Source organism: Triturus cristatus, chromosome 2_2 (genome assembly GCF_964204655.1).
Source record: "Triturus cristatus chromosome 2_2, aTriCri1.1, whole genome shotgun sequence".
Lineage (NCBI taxonomy): Eukaryota > Metazoa > Chordata > Amphibia > Caudata > Salamandridae > Triturus > Triturus cristatus.
Window position 1 is genome coordinate 622561203 of NC_140582.1, and position 22504 is coordinate 622583706.

At 44.2% G+C, this 22504-nt stretch overlaps 1 protein-coding gene across 4 annotated transcripts in view; it reads left to right on the plus strand.

Annotated features, from left to right (window-relative positions):
* ANXA10 (annexin A10) overlaps positions 1–22504 on the plus strand; it is a 514604-nt gene that overhangs the window by 333863 nt on the left and 158237 nt on the right. For all 4 annotated transcript variants that reach the window (XM_085643277.1, XM_085643275.1, XM_085643276.1 and 1 more), the window contains one exon: positions 6598–6656. In XM_085643277.1, coding sequence (XP_085499403.1) covers positions 6598–6656 — 59 coding nt within the window. The remainder of the gene's footprint in view (positions 1–6597; positions 6657–22504) is intronic.

Genomic DNA, 22504 nt, shown 5'->3' on the forward strand with positions numbered 1-22504 from the left:
GGTCAAATTAAAAATCTCCGTTTGATTTATAAAAAATCACTTGATAAACGGAAAAAGGAAATTAAGGCCCGTACCTGGGAGTCCCTGCTTGATCCTTCAGTCCTGGGTAACAGCAGTAAATTCTGGGAAATTATTAATAAACCCTTGTTTGATAATCCCAGTGATACTGCACTAGGTACTAATATCCCGGAGGAAGACTGGGTCACTCACTTTAGTGTAATTTTTAAAAGCAATGAACAACAGGCAGATTATGACTTTTTAACTCCTAAGGAGAACTCTTTGTCTTTTTCAGTCAACGAAGTAGAAAAGGCCATTCAAGGGTTAACTGGCAATAAGGCACCATGCCCGGATGCTTTGCCTCCGGATCTTTTTAAATCCTGTACCTCATTATGGGCCCCTGTTCTCACGAACGTAGTAAATGCAGCCGCGACTTTTAAGTGCCCAAAGTCGTGGGGGCAATCGACTATAGTTCCCGTGTTTAAAAAGGGTGACCGTAGTAGCCCATTATGCTACAGGCCAATATCTTTAATCAACGCCGTAGCAAAAGTGGTAGGGGGTGTAATTTTGAACAGGTTAATAACATGGGCAAACGAGAATAATGTTATTTCCCCAATACAATATGGCTTCAGACCCGGCCATTCAACAGTAACCCAGTGTCTGAACCTATATTTGATTGTAGGTAAATACACCCTGGCCCGGCAGGGAACCATTCACATGGCTTTTATGGACCTATCGTCCGCTTTTGATTGTGTGGACAGAGGTAAATTATGGGACACTATGTCAAAGATGGGCGTTGAGCAGAATTTAATTCACCTATTGGCTGATTTACACTCCGATACAAGAGCCAATGTCCGTTACACCCAAGACTTGAAAGTGACGGGGGATATTAGAATCAATCGGGGTGTTCGTCAAGGATGTATCCTGGCTCCCTTTCTTTTTAACCTGTATATCAACGAGCTGGAGGATTATTTGTTAAGAACAGGTGTGGATTACCCCTACGTAGGCCGAAAAGGTGTCCCAGTCCTGCTCTACGCGGACGACGCTGTCCTTATTTCAAGGACAGCAATTGGTCTCCAGACACTTTTAAATTCATTTTACGACTTCATGGAGTCTCGAGGCCTAAGTATTAACAACTCTAAGTCCTATGTTATGAAAATAGGCCAGGGGTCGCGAAAACCAAACTCTTTCGTTATAAACGGGGAAAAAATTCCAACCTCCAAAACCTTCTCATACCTCGGGGTCCTTCTTGATGATCAATTATCTTGGGGCCCTGTGGATCTTAAAAAGAAGGGCGAGGTAACACGCGTTAACGCAGCCATACTTGGCTTTGCGAGAAAAATGGGAAATAGCCCGGTGGCTGCCCTGCTTAAATTATACCAAGCCAAGAGCATTGCAGTTGCTTGCTATGGCAGCGAGCTCTGGGGCTAGAGCCAGATCTGGAGGTTGTAGAAAACAACTTTTTAAAGAAGGTATTGAAGCTGCCAAGGGGAACCGGAAACTTCTCGGTACACGAGGAGTTAGGTGTACCCTTTCTTAGCGACAAAATAGCAGCAAATCCCCTATTATGTTGGTTGAACTCTTGGCTAAACAACGATATACCTCTCACCCATGATATATTAAAAGAAGCTTTAACCTGGGACGGTAGGCTCAAGGTCCCGTGGTTGAAGTATATTAACGACCGCCTAACTGAAATGGGACGGCCGGACCTGTTCTCAACCCCAAATACCATAACTAAAGCAGATGTTACTTTCGTGAAAAAAACATTCATGACAACTAAGTATTTCGCCAGGGAGGAGGGTGAGCTTTTGAAAGACAGCGTTAGGAAACACGTCCTACTTAGAACATGTCTACAAATGGAACCGTATCTATCATGGCCTATGTCTGGCTACGATCGTTATTTATTGACAAGGTTCCGTTTTGATCTGTTTCACCTCTTACCGGCGGTACCAAGAGGAGCCCATCGAGGCCAAGTGTTGCCTGCTTGCGGCTGCGACGGGAAGTCTCCGCAAGATTTGGCGCACTTTTTATTAATCTGTCCTTATTATACAGTACCTCGGAGACTATATTTAAAGCCTTGCCTAAAAGATCTAAAATTTACACAGATCAAACCAGCACTTTACTACCTTCAACTCCTGAATTGTGACGGCACCCTATTTGTATGCAGTTTTTTGAAATTAGCTATTACCTTCAAGAAAAGTATGGAGGGATAATTATGCTGCTATCATCGTTGTACTTTTTAATCTTTTTAACTTGGTATAATTATTTATATTTTTAACTTGTCTATCCTGCCTGTTACTCTTGCTTTATAATGTGTATGTAAATTATTTGTCCCATAAATGAATTGGATGGTTTGTTTTTAACTGTATGTTTAAGAAACGTGTTTATGATTGTATGTTTATGAATTGTGCTTTTATGATTGTAAGGATTACAATCGAATAAAGCTATTAAAAAAAAAAAAAAAAAAAATATGCAGTCCCTATCTGAACTACATATAACATAAAATAAAAATCTTGAAAAGGTAGAAACCTTATCACACTATTGAAATCCTAATGCTAGAATGAATTCGGAAAGCTTAGTCGGAAAGTGGACTTTCTGGACAGATCAATCAAGGATGCGAATTGAATGTTAGAAGTAGAGCTCTTCACGAAGCCTATGGCTGAAAATACTCTTCTTCATTTTTCAAGCTTTCACCCTAAATCACAAAAAGAGAGCATTCCTCTCAGCCAATTTCTCCGGTTAAGGAGGAATTGTTCAGATTTAAATGATTTTATAAACATTCTGAGGATCTTAAACGTAAATTTAGAGATAGAGGATACCCTAAAAAACTTCTATCGCACTCTTTAAAACGAGCTAGGTTGAGTGTGGTTTGACCCAAAAGGGGTTCTTATTGACCGAGGCCAGTTCTTTAGATGCCAGGGGAAGGACTTCAAGTGTGTTATCAAGTACCTGGATTTCTACTATAGAACGTTCACACTTATTTGATGTCAGGCCAATAGCATAATTGAACGAACATGTTATGAAAATTGTAAAAAAAAGTCAGTGCAAATTGCCAAATAAAATACCATATGCTATTTACTCTCCCACACACTGCAGAATTTAAGAGATACTCCTTACAGCACCACTGCAAAGTCACCTGCTGAATTACGATGTGGCAGAAAAAGCTAAAGTTAGATATCTCATATTGAAGCATCACTGCCTGCCAGATGTGTGGCAGTTCAACAGTGTGATCACTTGAGCGGGAAGATCAGGTACTAAGAGAACCAGAAGAGAAGATCTCAACCAACATGTCACTGTCAAGTGGATCAGGTACTCGCTAAAATGAATTGATTGCAAAAAACGGACCCTTCTTTTGGTGCTGACAATTCTTCATCACAGAAATCCAAGGATGCATGCCCATGGTGTGGAGGGATGGATGGCACCAAGGCTCGGAGCTTCTCTTTACTCTCACTACTTATCGGAGATCCTCCCTTCGATTCTCCACCAGACTCCTCTGCGTTTAATCAGCTATCACCCGTCCTTGCCTTAATGTCAGGCCACCTGAAAGACTAATCACTACAGTGGGCTCATTAATCCCCATGTTACTTCTTAAGCTTCCGGTCAGGTAGTATCATCATTTACGGTTTGAGCAGTTTCTGGCACACCCAAAAGTAAGTGGGGAGTGTGAAATATAGTACGGGTGAACCACGAAAGAAGCAAAATGTTCTAGCTGTGCTATTGCAACCACATTTGTCCAGTGGTTGGTCCACAAAGCATTCAGTTGAGAATCTAAGCATTGTCTCTGGTCCACGCCACTGGGACTGCAAAATATCCACTATAAATCACAGAACCAGAAAGGGTTAAATATTTCTGCAGGCCCGTCACTACTCACTAATCAGATTAGGCAATCAAACGCATTGACACCACCACGTGCAGGTGCGTGGGGCCACGGCAATGCCACACCACTACTTAACCATCAGCAGCCAGGACCACAACATCTTCAGGATCCCGTTCAGGGCCGCAGCAGGTAACCAAGCAGGCGGAAGGCCTTGGAGAAGTAAGTGGACACCTGGTGGGAGGGATGCTCCTCTGTGTATTCAAAACCTTTCTTTTGATACCGCCCTGGCCGTAGCTCTGACCCTGATGTTTTGCTTTTACTTGTGTTAGTTTCTCTCAACAGAGTGTGACAATAGGCCCGCCTCTCACCGGGTTACATGTTCATTAAACTTTTGTAACTATAGTAGGTGCAATACAATGTTTCATATAAAGGGGCGGCCATTTAAACCCTTATGATCACTGGGGTCATTTTACCATGACTCAAAGTTCTTTGTCTGACTGTGAGACTTTTATTGTATGACTGTATGATTTTACCACTTACAAAATGCTTGAAGTCACCAATAATGTCACGAGACGTGCATGAACACTTGGCGCCTAGGCGCTAGCGCGTGCCTGGTTCCCGAGGGCTGGACGAGTGCACAATCATTCTTGTCAGATGGGAACGTGCTTGTCTCTGGTCCGGAGTACAGAGCACTAGAGTCGTGTGTGTGCTCTTGCAAGTGTCCTGGGTACATTATGTCATTGTGTTTCACTGCCCCGAGTCTGGCTGTGAACGCTCTGTCCCGTGGAGGTCAACATGAAATATTACCCAGCAACGCACCCTTAAAAACACCAGCCTTTCTCCTTGCGCCTGTAGGGCTACTACAAGGGAGAGCTGCACTTCCTTTCACTTTCCAGTCTTTCCTCCTCCCTGGCCGAGAGAGTGGCAGCTTTCAGGCGCTCTGGCTTTCATTAGCTGCAGGTACAGCTGCGAGGGGGTCATCATGACCCACTCATTTAGCCTCTTGCCCTTCGCATGTCCACCCACCCAACCCACTCCACCATCGTTCATTCAGTTCTTTTTATCTCCCACTCCAACAACAGTGTGGTAAAACAAATGTATAGCCTCTTTAGAAACCACTGCAGGCTGCCACACCGACTCCAACAACAGTGCACTAAAACAAATTTATACCTACGTCACCCAATAAATAATTTCGCCCAATTACACCTATCAGTTTCATCAAAGAAGTGCAAATGACAATTCATTGCTAGCTCAAGCTGACATCCTTGTAACAAGCCACTGAGAGCTGAGTCCAACCTGGTCAAAGTGATAACTCAGAGCAGCAATAGTTTGTTGTCTTATTATGGAAATGAAATCTTTAAGACCCAACCGAAGTCTGTCCACATAGCGCCTCAATGAGGCAAGGCGAGCACTCGCATAGTGCATCAAACATCAAGGAGGAGTGCTTTGTAGCAACATGAAGCTTGCTATTAATAATTCAATATATTCGCAGTCCGCATTTGGTATGTGCTCAAAGCAAACAACAGAGAGGCACTTATTAGAACCAATTAGTATACAGAATGATATTGGAGGACAAAGCTCAATTTGAAACAAGAGAGTAAGCACACAGTCAATTAATGAATTATGCTGCTTGCCACACATGAAGAAAAACAGCAATTCTGCTGCCGTCATGGTTACACTGCGTGAACATACTATGGAAGGCAGCAACAGGCTGCCAGCCTGCCACACCAACTCCAACAACAATGCGGTAATAAAAACAAACTTATAACTGCATGAATCCAGTAGCGCCTGCTACCAAACGGGAGTGGTGGGCGGGGTGGGCGGCGGGAAGGAAATGAAAATAAAAAAAACACTTACCTGGGCCGGCCGCTTGCCGCCTCTCCTTTGTCCTCCTCTTCCTGCCTCTGCCAGCAGCAGAAAGCTCCCAGGTTCCCTATAGCCAATCACCACGCTCAGATGAGGACTGGGAGGCTTTGCATGTTCCTCACCTGCCTGTGTAAAGTAAGTCTGGTGGGGAAGATGCAAAGTGCGCATGGCTGTTTGGCCGGCCCAAGAGGCCCCCCTGGATGAGGATGGGAATAATGGACTCCCCACTCTGCCCTAGGGGATATGGACGGGATGGTACTTTCTTCCACAAGATATGGGATTTCCAACCTCTTTAGGAGTACTGGGTGGCAATACTGGTGAACATGAGAGACGTCTATAGGGTGGAGGAGACCAACTCACCGAGATAGTGTCTGCTGAATATATGGGGGGACTCAGACCACACCAACAGCGACTGTTCATGAGTAACACTAGGATTTATGGTTGCAAAGCGTAACATCGCGCGACGGTGGAGGGCAGCGTCGGCCCGACTTGGAGTGAGTGAAAGGCTGATATGGACTTGTGTATGCTTGCAGAGAGAGCGGCCTATGAGAGTAGAGGCTGCCCACAAAATGGACTGAGATTCGGGGGAACTGAAACGAATATCGAGGGATGTTGTGCAGACCGGTTGAGAGATTTAAACAAGATCAAGAAGCAGTATAGCCAGATGATTGAGAGGAGAGAGTGGGGAGGGACGGACTGAGGCAAAGTAACTACTGTATGATAAATGTGCATTATCCACCATTATACTGATGGCTAGTTCTATTATTATGATGTTAAATATCTAATCATGAGTGGCAAGTTGTTGTTTCAATAAAAGAAAAGAAAAAAGAAATGCCTCATATAATCATAAAAAGTGGAAATAATATTTGCTTCATATGTACTACCATTATCTCCTTTATTGTTTGTGTTTCCAACAGTTATGTGCATTCGCGAAAAAGCTGCCTATTTTGCATACAGGCTTCACAGTGCATTCCATGTAAGTAGTTGCCTCGCAACAGGCAGTTTTTGACTTGATATTTCTAATGTTTCTACATTTGAACAATGTTTTTGGGTAGCCCGCATTGTTCAACACAGACCAAGTGATTATTGAGTTTTTTTTTTTTCACATGATTCCTGTGCTGCAAAAACTGCACCAGCCTGTTTAAAAGAATTGAAACACATTTTAGATGGAATAGGAGAAGAATTAATTATCATACCTCTGAGCTGTCTGATGTGACTGTTGCTATTGTAGGTATTTATAAAGGATGCTGATTGTAAGATGGCCAGTGTTCTTTTTTTTATTTCTAACTTTGAGTTTATTTAAAACACGTAACAGCAAATAACAAAAAGGTGGAGGAGCAATGATGCTGAAGAAACCACTATTTATAAATGTGAGAATACAATGAGATATGTAGGTCTGTTGTAGGAAATTCTGAATAAAATATAACAGTAAAAGGGTGATACAAGGGGAGGGGAGGTTAGGAGAAGGAGAGTGAAATCAATGCAAAATATGTTATCTGGTAAATTTGTACAAAGACTAAAGATAAACCTTGGACAATTCATAATTATATATTTTAAAAACAAAATATAAAAATAAAGGCAGAAAGGAATTGTGTATGTCAATTTAAGGAGGCTTCTGGACCTCGTCAGGAGTCAAGATATTCCTACTGGCAAGTGAACTAGATTTAGATAGAAATGTAGTAATTGAAGGCCATAGTAATTCTCTTTTTATAGCCAAGGAAATGGGAGAATCATATTTAGTATCAAGTCTATGATTAAAACATATGGCATACCACCAGGATTTAAAAGTGACATCCTAAGTATTTTTCCAATTAGATGCAAGCAACAGTCAATAGCAAATCCACCAATTTATGGCCTTGAACAAGCTTGGACCAGATCGGGGCACAAATCATCTTAATCTGGTGCCATACTCGTTTCCAGAAACTATAAATAGAAGGACATTCGAAGAGCATATGTTTTAAATCAACATATAAATAATCACAGGACCAAAAAGATGGGTTTGAGTCAGAAGAAAAATGGTTCAAAAGTAAATATTAATGTGTGATAAAAAAGGATTGTAAGGTATTGGCAGCTCTGGTGGATTTGTGTGTATTAGTCCAAATTTTGCCTGACAAACTGATGGGCCAACATTCTAATAAGTCTGCCTCATATCTCAATTCAGTTTTAGATTTCGATCCATAGTTAGGAAAGCTTAATGTTTTGTAGACAATAGAGGCTTCAGAATTAGTGTTTAATAGTTTAAACTATTCAGCCGAGTCAGGGGAGGGAGTTTAGTTTTGGGGCATATTTGGTATGAGAGTCATTAGAGATGTGTGAAGAGTTTGTATTACTTCCGGGATGATGAGGGTAGAAAAATTGTGTTCTGAAGTCCCAAAAGAGATAAGATCTGACCGTTATTAAAGAGTTGACATATCCAGTGGATACCGCTATCTCTCCAAGTTTTCCAGTATACAGAACGATTGTTGATTTGGATAGTGCCCTTATGCCAATAGATTTTTTATAGAAAATTAGGGAGAGAAATATGAGTAGAGGAAAGAAGAGATGACAAAATGCGATGTGAGTGTGCAATAACAGGTATGCATAGTTGGGAAATACGTGTTGTGATGACAACACTTCTGGAAAATCAAAAGGTGCCACTAGGAATTTTTCTAGAGAAAGCCATAAAGGAACATGGACAGTGTGAGTAGAGTTAAACCAATGAGCTGACTGGTCTAAGAAGAAAGCATGGTGATGTTGTTTAAAATTAGGGAAGTTGAGACCACCTATAGATTTATTCTTCTTTAGGGTTGATATATCTGTTTGGGATTGTTTACCCTTCCGTAGGAATTTGGAGAGTAAGAAATCTATTCTTTAAATATAAATTTGGGATATGAATTGGGAGCATTGAGATGGTGTATAATATAATGGAAGTCAACATAAGCTTGACAGAATCCAATCTACCCACCAGGAACGTAATAACGGATTCCATTTTGTGATTATATTGTTTAACAAACAACTCTTTGACTTTGTCAATTTCGGGTGGCAACCTGCTAAAATAAGGTATTTAGGATTATGTTTCACCATTAAAGGTACAATTAAATGGCCAGTGTTCTAACCATACAAGCTGACCTGTCTATTCATATCGCCCGAAAGGGCATATATTTCTATGCTTTCCCTAAAACTTAGAGGAGAGGCATAAACATTGCACTAAATATTCACAGAGGGGATGATTTTCTATTCCAGCTCCAGTCCTTGAATGTTTGGATGAAGTATTCATTTGTGAGCCCTTGCTTACTTTAGGTTATATGGGTGTGTCAGTGCTGCCAACCACCCCAAAAACTTTTTTTAAATATTTTTTTTGAACACACCACCATTTTCTTCAAGGAATTTATTTATTTATTTGAAGAGTTTTATATAGCGCTGGCTAGACCCAGAGGTATCAGAGCGCTTTACATGAGAACAGCTGTACAAAGTTACATCAGTTACCATAGCATAAAATAATAGGATACTAGACACTTGGAGCATGGGGGTAGGTGGGGTAAGAGGGGTAAGAGGGGTTGAGAGAAGGATGTAGAGAAAAAAAACAAATAAAGTCAGGCAGGGCTGTAAGGGGTGGCTGCTACAGGGTCACGGAGGGAGGAGGTGGAGAAGGGAAAGGAAACACAGCGGAGAGACGAGAAAAAACAATGTCCAATATCCGGCTGGGTAGGTGGCAGCCAAGGGTATGAAACCAAAGCCAATCTCCCCTATAAATTCCTAAACAGCTCCACCGGGCATTGGCCATGTTGCACGGTCACCGCAGTCAGTATAAAATATAAGGATTCCGCCCTGGGGGCATCGTCATAGTTCCATCAGCTGTACCAGTTTTGGTGTTACTGGGAGGCGCCGACCACCTTAACCTCCATCTCTCCGATATTAGTCTCTCCTAAGCTGGTTGAAGCTCACACAGTGCGAAGGGTAAACAGACTCCGATCAACATTTCAGGGCCATATCCCTGATTGAATGTGCTAAAAACTGAGTCCTGGGAGACACTAATACTTTAGACCTGGTATTTGCCTGCCCAGACAATACTGGGATATCAAGTATCCTGCCTTTAAACTGGACAGACCACTATCTTATACTCTTGAGCACGATGCTGCCCTGTCAAAAGAACAAGTCCAGCCAGCAGAGCCTTTATAGGAAGGACAGAGAGTGGGCCAAATTGGCCAAAGCCGGCCCGTTAACCATGTCTTTGGACGCCAGCCACTTTTTCCCCGATAAGTCCGTGGATGAAAACTATAAATCATTCACCGATCAGATAATTAAGACTCTTGATCGCACCATTCCCATAAAACCCTTAAAGAAGGCGCGGAAAAGATCTGCGCCCTGGTACAACGAAGAGCTGCGTCAGCTTAGACTATCTCGTAGGCAAGCCGAGAGGACATGGAGAAGAAACTATGCCGAGGACGACAAGCGAGATCTGAGACTAATCCAACTAAAATACAAAGCTCTGATCCTGAGGTCCAAGGCTGATTTCTATGCGAGCTCCATTGCCCATGCCTCTAATGGGACTAAAATCCTCTTTAAGATTGTCCGCGATCTCTCCAACCCGGACTGCATGAACAACAAAGTAGCTCCTTCACAAACCTTGTGCAATGAAATTGCCACCTTCTTTCAGGAGAAAATCGCTAATATTGTTAACACACTCTACGACAAGACTCAGGAGGGTTCTGAGGTAACAACTAGCCTGGCCGATGGAGTTCCTCCAATGACCGCGGCTTTGGACAGTTTTCAACCATTCTCTCAGGCAGCTTTTGACAGTCTAACAGAAAACGTGTCCTCTGGCTCTCCTCTTGACCCCCTCCCACATAAAATCTGGAAACTGTACGGGCGTAACACCTTTCCCGGTTTGAGGCGGATCTGCAATCAGTCTCTGATGGCAGGATCCGTCCCGGAATGCTGGAAATTAGCAGTAGTGACTCCATTAATCAAGAAACCTAATCTGGATCCTCTGATTCCTGCCAATTTCAGGCCCATTTCACTTCTGCCTTACCCGGTAAAAATCCTCGAAAAATCAGTTAGCATGACGCTGTCTTGCTTTCTGGAGGAGAACCGTCTGCTCGACAGGGATCAGTTCGGCTTTCGCCCCGGCCATGGGACTGAAACGGCTCTGGCCACCATGCTGGACAATCTTCGAATGCGTGCCGACAACAGGAATGCCACGTTTTTAGTGCTTCTCGATATGTCGGCAGCTTTCGACACGGTGAGCCATCCGGTTCTGCTGAAAAGATTGGAGCAGATAGGTGTCAAGGGCAGTGCATTGCAATGGTTTCAATCCTATCTGGAGGGCAGACAGCAATTAGTCACCATGACCCCTTTCTCCTCTAGCAGATCACCAGTTGCGTACGGGGTGCCGCAGGGATCGGCAATTAGTCCCATCCTTTTTAACATCTACCTGCGGCCCCTGTTTCCTCTAATTAAATCTTTTGGAGTCAGCCTAGTGAACTACACTGACGACACGCAGCTGGCTTTCTCTCTAGAGGGAGAAGACGCGATATCTCTGGACCGGTTTCAGTAATGCATGAGGCAGACCACGGACTGGCTTAGAAGAAACTCCCTCCAGTTCAATAGCGGTAAAACCGAGGTGGTCTTTTGCTCTCTTACTAGGATCCCAAAACATCTACCTCCAGAATTTAGACTTCTTCCGGAAGAGGATCCCCTGATTCCGGTCAGTAAGGTGCGTAACCTTGGGGTGATTTTCGACGACGATCTCCAGATGATCTCCCAGGCCAGCAAGACCGCTTCGGTCTGCTTTGCCCTGCTACGATTACTTCGAAGTATTCTACCTTTACTTCCTAGTGAATTACGTGCCATGGTAGTGCGCTGCACAGTATTAAGCAGGCTCGACTACTGCAACTCCCTTTATCTAGGGGCCCCGCAGTATATTTTCCAGGGCCTGCAGAGGATACAATCAGCAGCAGCTAAACTAGTGCTTGATCGACGACGCAGCTCCTCGTCCACCGGTGCACTGAGGGACCTGCATTGGCTCCCAGTCAGGGAAAGGGTCTCCTTCAAGTCTCTTTGTATGACATTCAGAGCAGTTCATGGTCTGGGCCCAGCCCCTTTGCAGGGTAAATTTGCTCGCCACATACCAATTAGGCAGCTGCGCTCCTCTACAGCTGGCCTATTGGTAGTCCCGAGATTCAAACGCTCTCGGGTAGGCGGCAGGGCCTTCAGCATAGTAGCCCCTGGGTTGTGGAATAAGCTTCCTTTGAACCTGAGACAATGCAATTCTCTACTCGAATTCCGCAAGGGACTTAAAACCTGGCTCTATCCCAAAGTTTAGCCGATCCACTCTTTCCAGTCTCGTCTTCTGCCTTTCCGGTATGGTCTCCTCAGTCTAAAGCGCCAAGATGCCCGTAGGGTGATAGCTGCGCTCTACAAGTATTTCATCAATCAATCAATCAATCAATCATCCGAGTCGCAGTAACCACAGACAGCAATATTGCTGATTGATTTGCCGATAGCTACATCATGGGCACCATCCTAGGGCCAGGCTCCGCTCTGGAGAAGATTGTCGTGCTGGTGGAATCAGATTTGGGCAAAAAAGCATTCCTAACAGCAAGCCGACACAGTCTTACTTGAAATATTGGTTTGCGTTGCTAATCTTTACAGCACAGCTCCACAGGGAAAGATAGAGCGCTTCCTGTACACTTCAGCCGCCATCTAAGGGCCAGGCCACTTTAATTGATGGTCGCCGCAAAGGTTAGGAAACACTGGACATGGGAACAAAAGTAATTATGCATGCCTGGGCTGGACTCTGTTAAAGTTTTCGGAGCTCCTGGCTAGAGGGCCACACATGGGCTTACAGTTGGGTAAGGAGTTGCCTGGATGGCGCCATTTTGAGGTCAGGCATTGCAGGCCGGGGGCTCAGCGGTACACCCTGCAGGCCCAGGGCCCCCCCGGGTGTCCAGAAACAGCATTCTGCGAGCGGCGTCCCCCGAGCTCCGCTTCTTTGCTCAGCGATCCCCAGCTCCTCACCTGGAGGTCAACACGGCCGCCCTGCACCTCTGCACATGAACCTAAAGGAAACGGGGCGCACTTAGAAAACGGCGAGCCTGGATCTCGGGGCACCTCTTTAGGCGGATCTTCGCGCCCCTGGTTGCCGCAGTCTATGGGCCACCGTCACTCTCCTGAACCCCAGCTTTTCTATTCTGAAGGTCCAGCAATCAGAGCGAGTCACAATTTGTGACTAGCCTCATGAATAGTAATTAGGTATGTAGGATTGCGACCCAATCCGAATGCAAATTTTTCAAACCGACCTATTAGTACTTAGGCCGGTTGGCAAAATTCTATTCGCTAAAAGTCGGTGTGCATATTTGCAACCTCTTTTTGCAAATAGAAGGTAATTAGATCTTGGCTAAAGCAGATCTATTATTTGTGATGATGGAATATCTGTCCGGCAACGAGCCAGAGCAGTGAAGGAACACACCAGACTGGACATACTTTCAGGATAACTAGGATTGACTTCAAGCAGCCAATGTCCCCTTTATTTATTCCCTCAGTCAGACCGTGCCATAGGGGTGAATGCTTCAGTCATGCTTATTTCTTAAAGTCGGTATGGCTCATTACATCCCTTCCCACATTAGATCATTGCTGGCCAAGATTGGATCTCAAGGAACACAAAATGTCTCTGAGCTTCTGACTAGGAGCAGGGTTCAGTCGCATATTGTATCATTAGCTCTTTGTCAATCTTTGGACCTTCCTCAGTTGGGAACCTTGTGTTGAAGCGGCTTCCTCGGATGGTGGGGAATTGTCCCGAAGGCCCAGAGTTTGGCAGGTGGTGGTGGTTCACTTTCTCAGAGCTTACTGCTGCATCTTCTTGGGCTTCCGGAGTCTGGCCCCCTTGGGACTCGAAGCTAGCCTAAAAGTCTTCTTCTCCCTACTCACTGTCCAGCTCAGATTGGGCTGTAATTTGTTTGAATCATGACATGTTTCTTGACACTATCTCCCTGCTCTGACAGGCTGTTACCGTCTGCCTGCACCCACTGGTTTGCGATGTGCAGGAACGTCTTCCACTCTCCCAGGATTAACGTCTTAAGAGTCTTCTGGAGGAACCATCTCTTTGTCACGATCACTGTGATATCCTCAGGGTCGTGCCGATGCTCAGAGGGTTCCACCTCTTGACAGCCCCAAGTCCGGATAGCTATATCAACTCAGACTGTTGGGATGGTCAAGCGGGGGAAAGAAAGGGTAGGAACTGCGAGGAATGAGACCTGAGAATGACAAGGAACAGTACTTAATATTTTATTCCAATAAACATTTGATATGGTAATGTATACATTAAATACCTGTAAAGAAAAATACATTGCCCTACACCAGGAGAGATGAGAGGGTGAATTCAGGATACCAACAGGTTTACTATGCTATAGAAAGAACAATGTACATTAGTCAATTCTAATGGTCTCTTTCGGCAATACACCCAAGGCAAGTGGCTTCCCCAAAGAATCAAGATTGGTGCGTGAAGCACCCTTACCGTAATGCGTCGTCTTTTCAGACAAACGCCAACATCCACAAAATAATCGGGGTCTTCACAAAGGCGTCCTCCAACTTTATTCTGTTCTTCCCGATGGCACACTCATCTGTGCGTGCCGCGTCAGAAACCTGAGGAGTGACGGGAAAACGAGTCTTTCCTCACACTGCAGCTACGTTACTAGCTGTCAGTGTACTCCGCTTCGATGCGCACTAACACTCTTTGGGTTGCTACTTTGATCTCCTCCAGGGTCATCGCCTTCGGGCACGTGCCTCAGGCCATCATGCATACATACTCCTTGGTGTCTTCATCCCCGATGGTCTGCTCAGCCCCTTGCCCATAGAGATGTCATTACAGAAGTTTGGCCGGGTTCCCTATCCCTTGTCGATAAACCACTGTGAGCCAGTACTGTTGCAGTTGTATGACCCACCTTTCAGTCTTCAGCGGCAGGTGGGGGCTGAGCCTCCAAACAGGCTAACCAGCAGTTTGTGGTCCATTATCTCTTTGAACTTGCAGCCTTAGAGATATAAGTGAAAGTGGTTAGAACCCCTACTGTTTGTAAGGGCTTCCCTCTCAATCTCGGTGTAATGCGTTTCTGTACCCATCAAGACTCAGCTTGCAAAGGCGATTGGTAGTCACAGCCCTGTTCCCTCGCTTGTGTAAAAACTGCAAGCAGCCCCAGCGGGCTGGCATCAACAATCAGCTTTGTCACCTGTAAGGGATAAAAGTAGACCATAGCAGTGTTGTCCAGCAAAGCTTGCTTGATACTCTCAAAAGCAGCATTTTCTTTTGAGCCCCAATCCCATTTGGCAGTGATTTTTCATTAAAATACCTTTTTAGCCCTGAGAGGGTTTCCAGGTTTGGGATGAACCAGCTACAGTATATTACCATGCTGGAGAAACTCCACAACTCTGAGGCCCTTTGCGAAGTGGGGGCCTGTTAGATGGCTTCAGGTCTACTTTCAGTCCTTCCTCTGAGAACACATACCGGAAATATTTTATTTGTTGTTTGAGGAACAAACATTTTTCTCTGTTTAGTGTAAGGTGGCCAGCAGGCATTGCTGATTTTCCTCTAGTGTGGATGAATAAATCAGAATTTTGTTGCTATTGTTCAGGGGCCTGGAAGGGTCTTCACATATGGTGTTTTTGAACACTTCGGCTGCTGATGATATTCTGAAGTTCAGCCTTTCATATCTACTAAGAGAGGAGTTGGGAAGCTTGTATGTACCGACTCTCTGGATCTAACAATACTTGTTGGTGCCCCGCTTTCAGATCTAATTTTGAGAAACACTGGGCCCCATTTAGGTTGTCTATGAAGTTGTCTAAGGTTGGGGTTATTTGCCGTTCTCTTTTGATCGCCTTGTTAGTGAGGCGCATGTCAATGCAGAGTCTGATAGTTCCAGGCTGCTTGGGATTCCCATAATGACCATGGGTGACACCTATGGAGTAGGGCCAGACAGCCTCTCAATTACATCCATACATTCCGGCTCTTTCAACTCTTGATAAACAAGGGACCATTGGTGAAAAGGCACCCTCCATTGCCAGAGGATTGTAGGGTTGACTATTTTGTCAACAAGTCACTTTATTGGGTCCCCCTTGAAACATCCAAGGCCTTGAAATAGGTAGGGAAACTGCTTTAGAATGTTTTCCACTTGTAGGTGGTGTATGGTGCACGCGAAGAACACTAGCACTAGGTCTTTTATGGTATAATATCATAACAGAGACCCACCACCCTCTGTTGTGATGTAGAATTTGGTCGGGTCATCTCTTTTTCTGTGTTGTACAATCATGCCGATCAAGCCTGCCAGCTGCAGAGTTCAAGTCGATTTTACTGGTCAAAACTGATAACATTCACTGATGCACCACTATCACTTAAAGCCTTGCCTGTCATGCCAATCACTCTCACCTTGCACAACTGATTCTATCTTTATGGGTGGTGTCCTTCTGCATGCTCCAACCCGGTCTCCTTGGTTAGCGCCATTTCCATTTCCTCAGCTCAGGTGCTCGACAAGTCGTATGATCTTCGCAGAATTGGGATATCTTCACACTTGATTCCCGGCTGTGTGAGGATAAGGTGCGGCAGTGTTGTTAACTGACACCCTTGTACGAGCTGAGCTCTGACTTCCTTGGCCTAATCATTGTTGGTGCACTTGCTTGCTGATTCTTGCAGACGGGCATAGACATTGCCGATTGACTACCCATTCTTCTTTTGAGTGTGCCTAAGTTTAAAACTTTTGAAACCTGAATTTAGTTGCAGCTCAAAGTGTGCCTTAAGTGCTGGGATGAACAAAGCAAACACAAGGAGATGATGGACGGAGCGCTGAAGCTTTTCAGACACTCACCCCCAGTCACAGATCTGGGTTGAGTCCATCATCGTTCTTTAGCTCACTTTGCCACCTCAGTTCAGACCAAGCTATAGGCAATTCAGTCTTGACCCTGTGCCTCATGGGAACAGTCCAGCCTGAACTGCCAAGCCAGGTCTTTCCTGAACCGTAAACAAGCATCCTGGGACCGGTATCGGGGTAACACCGGTCATCAGCCAGGCTAGCTTGAATCCAGTGACAAAGTGAGCAAGGGACCCACGTCTGGGCATACCCTGCCAACTTAGGGTGAACAAAGCAAACACAAGGAGATGATGGACGGAGCGCTGAAACTTTTCAGACACTCACCCCCAGTCACAGATCTGGGTTGAATCCATCATCGTTCTTCAGCTCACTTTGCCACCTCAGTTCAGACCCAGCTATATGCAAATCAGTCTTGCCACTATGCCCCATGGGAACAGTCCAGCCCGAACTGCCAAGCCAGGTCTTTCCTGAACCGGAAACAAGCATCCTGGGACCGGTTTCGAGGTAACACCCCTCATCAGCCAGGTTAGCTTAAATCTAGTGGCAAAGTGAGCAAGGGACCCATGTCTGGGCACTAGTGGGACGGGAAAGCCCAGATGTTGTTCCCATGCTATCCATGCCACTGGACTCCAGCTATCCTTGCTGATGAGGGGTGAAACCCCCAAACCGGTCCTAGGATGCTTGTTTGAGTCCAGGGAGGACCTGCCCTGGCAGTTCGGGTTGGACTGTTCCAATTGGATGCAGGCTCAAGACTGGTTTGCATATGGCTGGGTCCAAACTGGAATGGCATGGTGAGCAAAAAAGCAGATAGATTTAGGCCCAGATCTTTATACTGGGGTGAATGTATGACATTGTTATGCATTATGTCCATCAATTCTTCTTTTTGCATTTGTCACCCCGAATGGGACGGGTATGCCCAGACGTGGGTCCTGTGCTCTCCATGCACTTGGACTCAAGCTATCCTGGCTGATATGGGGTGAAACCCTAAAACCGGTCCTAGGATGCTTGTTTCCAGTCCAGGGAGGACCTGGCCTTGCAGTTCGGGCTGGACTGGTCCCATTGGGCGCAGGGTCAAGACTGATTTGTATATGGCTGGCTCCAAACTGGAATGGCATGGTGAGCAAAAAAAAAAATGGATTTAGGCCCAGATCTCTGCACCTACTTGGGGTGGTATTCGTATTCAAACAGTTTGTAGATTTGTCCTCCAACAGAGTGAAGCAGTAGTGACCTTTTAAAGGTTCCATCTGTTTCATGGGTGGTTCGGAAGTAGCTTTACAGCTAACCTACCTAGGTCTTCCACCTAGGGTCTTCAGCGGCTAGATCAACCAGCTTGTTCAATGGTGGGAGCACCGTTATTGATGCATACATGTTAGTGTGCCCCATTGGGTGGCTAGCAGGTGCTGGCAGATGGTGCACCTTCTGACGCCTTTTGAGCATTATGGGTATCGCCTGCCATGTCTGCTCACAGTGGGCAATATCTCAACCATGGGTATGTGCCAGCTACCTTCCAACTCTCCAGGGGTCTCCAAAGAAGCTCTGATCATTGTTAGCACTTGATGCACCACTTTAGTGTCACTGTCCACCCTGTTAGGCAAACTGTGGCAACTGTTTATTTTTGCAGTTGCAATTTTTTGTTTGTCCATATTAATTATGACTGTGATGAAAGAAAAAACAATTGATTGCAGGCCTTCCTGACTGTGTGGTGCTTCTGATGTACCATGCCCTCTATATGGACTGCCTCATAGAGTTGTCTGCACTCCCCTCCATGTAATGCCAAAGTCCAGACAGAGATGCAGGCTAAGGGATGCACTGTATCTCTATCAGTCAGTTGTGTACAATTGAGTGTTATTGATGGGTGCATTGCTTGCAGGCCGCCATTAGATTGCACGCTCAACACAGTTCTCCCAACTCTCAATGCACCAAGGCTTTTGGGGCAGGTATCTGCTTCTGACACTATGACTCTATTCCTGCCTCTCTGCTTGTGGCAGTCCAGTTTTGCGCCTCCCTGTGCCCAGTAAGGCCCTGGCAGCTCCCGGACAATAGTAGGAAAGCATTTATGTGTGGCCCCCGCCACATCTGATGACCTCCAAGTGATCTAGTGAACCATCCTCCTGAATCCAATCACCACTTCCTTTCCAAACATTTTGATAGTGCTGTCTCACACCAGCTCTAACACTACTTGGAAGCAAACAATTCAGGCCTCTCAGAGGTAAAGAATCCATATTGTCAGACATCAGAGAGAACCTCTTCTTGTCATTAGATAAGCTCAGATCTTGTTAGACCTGTTGTTAGAATATGGCGCAATGGAACATGCCACTCTACTAGACCCAATGGAGAAATGGGCTGGCATCTTTCGATAGACCTTACAAGTATGCAGGTTCTTCTTGCAGAGTGTAGATAACAGTTTACAAGTAGTGCCATCTCACTAGCATCATGTCACCACAAGATCCTGTACTGTCGCTGCAACTTTTTGATATTTGCATGTCACCCTTGGCAAAGGTTATCATCAAATATATTTGTGAATGTTTTTTGATGATATATAAATCAACCCATTACTGGGGAACAAATCAGACATATCCAAAGTGGATTACGCACAATCATATGTGTCTGAATGGTACTAAAGCTAACATCTTGATGGCTGGAGGTCCACTTCCAGTATCACTTTCATTCCCTTGGCATATGCAACAAAGCTCTTCCTCCTTTTCTTTGGTTGCATCAGATGATACCCTCCCACGACAAATCTCAGCCACCACCAGCATCATCAATTTCCTTTTAGAGTGGAAGATATGTATTTTTTAATACAGTTGTGCAAATAATATGTGCCTGTCTTAGCACACTACATCGTATAAAGACCTTGGTACGTAGATAGGAAGAGAGCATAACCCAAACAAATTAGTCACCTTTTATGTACATGTATTCTGATTTATGAGAAACCCTATGGGAGAACAGCTTCACAAGTATATTTCCTGATTATTCTTTATTTTTCATGAGCTATCATAACCAGCTTTTTATTATACCTTTACACAAAAAAAATAAGATAAATAATATCAGAAAACAATTAGTAGAAAGAAAGGATTAGAGTGTAACGGAGTGGAATTTTGAGCTACTGAACATTTATGAAAAATGTAATTCCATGCAAATGCTGAAGTAGATTTTAGAAAACTAACTAGTCTGATGGAGATTGTTTTACAATAGTATAAACAGACATATGTCTAGGGCTATTCAATTACCAAGATTGCTTTAACCAAGTTCTTAAAGGATGATAGCTCCCAATAGAGCCCTGTTTCTGACCCATAATTCTGAGGTGGTGTATCCCGTGTTGTATCAAACTGACAAGGCTTTGCCAGTGGTTTAAGCCTGTGTATCTTTCTGTTCTCCTTAATTACAAAGAGTTTCTTTATAACATGTTGCATGGCTCGCTTCCTGGCTACCCAGCCACTGTGCCCGGTGTTGACAGTAATTTTACATGAGAGCCTAATTTAAAAGTTTGACTGGCAGGCCACGAAACTGCTGAGTAAAGACCCATTGCCCAATGCCAAATGGAAACCAGCCGATCATAGTTAGAGTCCCCCGTTTGTATGGGTTTACCGAAAAAGCACTAATGCCTAGATTTGTTTATGCACAACAAAAAAGCAATATCTCTACTACTGAGTTCTCACAAAAATGTTGCCTTATGTCCCAGCAATGTTATCAGCTGCTATCCAGCATGTGGAAATCATTTTGCTTTTTTCTGTTTGCAATAACCATCCCTTTCATTGTGTTCACAAGCAGGAAAGCAGTGTTGGATACCCCGCATTAGACAGGGTGGGTCTCATGTAACTGTTATTTCAACATTGCTATAGAAGGCGGAACACTGGCAAAGGGGTTAAAATGCAGAGTCGGACGAGTCGTCCGATCACCTGGTGGTTCCCCCTGCACTAAATGAGACAAGGGAATTATAAAGTGGGCAGTTAGGGCACCTTACCTTAATGTATTTTTTACTGATTACAGGTAGTATTTATACAAAAATATATCAAATAATCGTACGTGTATATGTGATAAATTCTATACAATCATTCTTAATTAAATATGAGTATAACATAAATTAAAAATTAAATTAATGTAAAGCATCAGCATGGGTAGCAAAGTTCTGATGGTTCAGAAAATAAGATTCCCCCCCCGCCCCCAGGTATTTCAACCTCATTGCCACTTTGTCTCTTATCAACAATTAAAGTGCTTCATCAGCCTTTAAATCAAATGAATGTCCCATTTTGCAAAACATTTTCCGCACACAATTTCGCAAGGCAAATTAATATTCAAATGTTCATATGTGAATCATTTTTTTAATCCAATGAATACAATTGGGAGTTGATCCTCTTTCCAACTTTGTGTTATTAAAAAGCCGGCTATTAACAATGCAATAAATAGTCCTTTTCTATCACTGTTTTTAAGTCCACTCACTTACGTGAGCCTAGCCCGGCTTGCTAGCCTATGGGCAGTATTCAATGGAGACTGATATGACATTGGACATAAATCTAAAGCTACACTCTTCGTGCTTATCTAGCTAGGTCAGGCCCTATCATAGGCATCCAGTATCATGTTATTGTTACAACACCTGCGACAATGAGGTGAGATTGTACTATTGAATCTATGCAAACATGCAGATGTACTACAGCATTCAATTTGAGTACAAGTGTATGCATCTTAAATTGGCACCACTAAGACATTTAAAAGTGAACTTGCAGATTCTCGATCATGTAGTTGTGAGATGACCAATCCGTTTTCAGGTATATATTTTGGACGAAATGTTAAGCAAATTTGGAAACTCTATACCATTGTCAATTACTAGAAGAGTTTCTCTCCTTTCAAATGTTTTTGGTGTAGGTTTGTCAGGATCTGATATATCCTTCCCTGAAAGTTATTAAATTTGCATTGGTGAATGGAATATTAGATTTGAATATCACTGAGTACGTTTACCCAAGTCTATAATTTTATCTAATCGTAGAAATTGTTTAATCGATCCCCTATCATCTATTTCAAACATTGGTATGGACCGTTCATCTACCAGGAGACTTAGATTGTGGCATTCTCCTAAACATATCTATGCATGTGTTAAAGGAATGATGTATGAGGTCACAAATGCTGTTTTCCTTTCAATTCATCCATTAAAATCTTATGTTTGACATTTTTCTGATTATGGCGGAGTTTGTGAAAGCAATGAAGTTAAATATTTAAGTCTTCCTGTATTAAAAGCAGCAATGCATTCTTTAAATGTTGCAAATTGGTTCCCAATGAAAACCGGGAGAAACATTCTGCTGAATCAGCTTCTTAAAAACATATAGGGCCTCATTACGATGCAGTTTGGACCACAATCAACAGCTTGTCATTTGCAGTCCGAACTGCATCTACTGCTGCGGTTCAACCAACGCATTAGCATGCGTGCGGTCAGAGGCAACAGTCGGAGGGACCGACCGAAGCCTACTGATGGGCTTATGCAGCCCGTCAGTCAGTCGATGATGTTGGTTTTAGACAGCCTTTCTATGTCAGCCTTTCCGACATTGAAAGGCTTTCGGAAAGCAACATTGGGGGCCCTGCATCCCCCCTGGACCTGGGGGGCATCTATTGTGACTCCCTGAAAATCCCTGCACCATGGGGCAGAGACCGTTAGGTGTCTGCCACATGGTGTAGAGATTTCCACAAACTCCCATTTCTCAATGGGAGCTTGTGCTGCAAGCAGTTTCCACCTGCTGCAAAAGCTCTCATAGAGAAATGGGAGATTGCAACCGCACCATTGTGTCGCATCGTAATCAGGTGTTCGTAACCGCTGACCTATGATCGGGCAGTTCCTTCACCTAAACGGTGTCTCCGACCGACATCGTAATCAGGGCCTTATTGTTTGGGACTGCAAGCCCACACTTTAATGTATATGTACATACATGTTTACGGCTGCAGTGTGATTTCTTATTGAACCAAACAAAACTATTGATTTGACTTTCTATGTTGGTAAAAT